Below are 2,878 nucleotides of genomic sequence, written 5' to 3'. Positions count from 1 at the left end.
TCTGTCACGGCCAGTCTTGTGTTTAGCAATAAGCTGCCTCATTTTACAATAAAAATGTGGTTCTCTGTTCTGGTTAAAGTAGAGAAAAGTATTTAAAACATATTCATTTTTATTACTGACCTCATTGAACAATGTAGAGGATCATCAATTAACCACAACCAATGGTGGCTAAAAATGTTCTAAAAAGCTAATCACAAATTAAATCAATTTGATTCAATAACGATCCAAGTTTGGAATCGGTTCCAGTGATCAACAAGACGCTTTCTGGAAGAGATTACAAAGAAGAAACAAAATCCTCTGTCAGCATTTCGCCATTCGCGTGTGTGTTTTAATTGAACCCATACAACATTCTTTGAATGATTTGCAAAGAACAGATGGACGATTATTGATTTCAGTGAACTCATCGAGGTTTAGCGACATTTTTGGAGGAGGGAAATCTGGGCGCCGAGCGAGTCGTGTTTCTGGAACTGGCTGACGTCTGGGAGGAGGACTTCCTGGATAAAGAAAGTAGCACAAATGAAGAAAATGGGCAGCTTAAAGGCTCTTATCAGCCTAATGTTCAGGGAGGACCCAGAGGAAACAGCATTAAACCTCCCTGAGACAAGAAAAACAAGAGTAAAGTGACCTGTGTGCCTCCATCTGAGCCAGAACTTCTCTGTGTTGGGTCTGCAGCTGCTTGAGTTCCTCCCTACAGTCTTCCAATTCATGCTCCAGTCGCTGATATTTACCCTTGAGCTGCTCCATGGTCTGATGGAGAGAAAGGAAGGCAGAAAAAGGCAGGGAAAACACGATCGTAAATATCGCCTTTGGTCCACGGGTGAAATCGGGAGAATTAGCTTTAATATGGAGGCAGGTTCCTGACATAGAAGCTCGATTTGGATACAAGAAGTGAGCAGAAATAGTCACCTTCTTCTGGACGCAGCTCTGCCGAGACACTTCCTTAAACATCTGCTCAAGGTTGCCCACATCCACACTCAGCTGGCTCCTGCGTTCCCGTAGGGCAGAGTTTTCCTCTGTGAGGACCAGAGCGTGCTCGGACAGCTGGCTGAACTGCGCTTTGACCTCCATTGTCTCCTTCATGACCAACCTGACCGCTTCCGGGACTCTTAGGTTCACCAAGTGCTCAACCTCTGTCCGCATGGACGCCGCCCGGCTCTCCGTCTCCTTCTCCAGCCTGCAGACGTGAAAGCAGAGTTGATATTTACACCCCAACGTCGCAATCCAAAGGTTTCTGGATGCAGTTTTAACAAGATTTCAATTCACATCTTTCACGTCACGACTGGATACAATTAAAAATCCTCAATAACACATTTAACACTGTTAATAAGTCGGTGGATCCGACCTCTCCTTCTCCATCAATACGTCAATCTCCAGCCTGTGGAGGGCAGCTTGATGTTCCTCTTCCTGACTGACAAGCTGCTTCTCCATGGTCGCCATTTTGAACCTCAGCTGGTCCTTGTCTCTCTGAAACTCCTCCAGATCAGAAAGCCTCCCGTCTACATTAAGATAAATCACAGTGGATGGATGGAAATAAGGCTCGGCTGAACTTAAACTGTAGATATGCAGGTAAAGACAAAGATACTACTCACCAAGAGTCTCATTTTCTCTGGTGAGTTCAGTAACCTGATGTTGAAGTTCTTGCATGAGTCGATTGTGCAGCATCTCCTGGGCGTCTCTGTCCTCTTGGGCTGCCTGTCGTTGCCTCTCCAGGCGCTCTGTCAGCTCATCCACCTCCTCCTCTTTTTCCAGCAGGGCAGATTTCAAATACTCAACAATGTCCTTCTTCTCATTCTCCAGCAGGCTGCACCGGGTGGTTAGGTCCTTGTTCTTCCCTTCTAGTTGTTCACATTTCAGCTGACATCTGGAGATGAGCAGATGTTATATAGATGGAATACGTGGCTCACTCTCACTGTATTGACAAGTCCTTTAATCTTAATAAACTTTGATCGTTTTCTTCATTAATGTTCACAACAGTTGTGTTAATAAAACTGAATTCTAATTGGGTTCACGTAAAAACAGACGGGACAGGAGTTTGGCGGAAGTGACGTAAAGTGACTGCAAAGAAGTGATTTTCTCCCTAAATGACGACGTGGTTATACTTTTCTGGCACAAAAGGACAAAAATAAATTCGTAACATTAATTATGTTAATAATTAGGTTATGTCTGTCTAATCGCTGGTGTCGTTGTTTACCTTTCCAGCTTCTCGTTCAAATACCGTATTTGAATCAGGTACAAAGTCTTCTCTTTGTCGTCAGAGCCGCTGTAATTTGAAGCAGAAGTTTCTCTTTTCTGAGTTTTGTTGTCCTTGTCTTGTTGAATGCTCTGCTTTTCTTTCTTTTTTGGCATCGTTTTAGCGAATCTGGAGTGAAAGTTTGAAAATCTAGCTTAATGTGAGCGGGGGAAACGCGAAACGCGGCTGTTGCTAGGCGATGCTGCCTTTACGGACCTCTCAATAAAGTTTGCCCGTCTCTCTTCCTTGGTTTTTCCCGATCTTCGGTTTATTAAGTTCTGAGAAATATAATTTTAGGTTTATTTGGCCACTTAAAATTGATTGTGGCAATACAATAATTCACAATGACAACCGTACCAATAGTTTAAATTAGTGTTTGAGTCTGCTCCCAAATAAAATATATAAAAACAGATAAGCAATGAAAGCCTCAAATAATTGATAATATAGGCTATATCGATATCGATGTTTCAGTTATTAGGTGGCCTAATGTCAAAAGTAAATAAATGAATAGGGGGATGCTCAAATGTAGTGTGAAAATGTATGTTTGTTTATCTTTCATGCCTTTTCCCCTGACCTTGCTACTGTAATTTTTGCAGCCTGGCTGTATTCATACTGATTAGAGCCTTTATTAAAGTAGAAATTCATTGC

At 42.5% G+C, this 2,878-nt stretch overlaps 1 protein-coding gene across 1 annotated transcript; it reads right to left on the bottom strand.

The window, feature by feature from the left end:
• Positions 1-300: 300 nt before the first annotated feature.
• Positions 301-2,450, bottom strand: LOC130525429 (cilia- and flagella-associated protein 157-like). The gene is made up of 6 exons (XM_057032213.1): positions 2,192-2,450; positions 1,590-1,861; positions 1,343-1,496; positions 907-1,174; positions 626-747; positions 301-494 (listed from the first exon to the last, which is right to left on the bottom strand). Exons 1-6 carry the CDS (start codon positions 2,344-2,346, stop codon positions 401-403), a joined length of 1,065 nt encoding a protein of 354 aa, XP_056888193.1. The 5' UTR covers positions 2,347-2,450; the 3' UTR covers positions 301-400.
• Positions 2,451-2,878: the final 428 nt, after the last annotated feature.

Source organism: Takifugu flavidus, chromosome 5, assembly GCF_003711565.1.
Source record: "Takifugu flavidus isolate HTHZ2018 chromosome 5, ASM371156v2, whole genome shotgun sequence".
NCBI classification, from domain to species: domain Eukaryota; kingdom Metazoa; phylum Chordata; class Actinopteri; order Tetraodontiformes; family Tetraodontidae; genus Takifugu; species Takifugu flavidus.
Note: the sequence above shows the minus strand (reverse complement) of the source record. Positions and strands in the feature narration are given on the sequence as shown.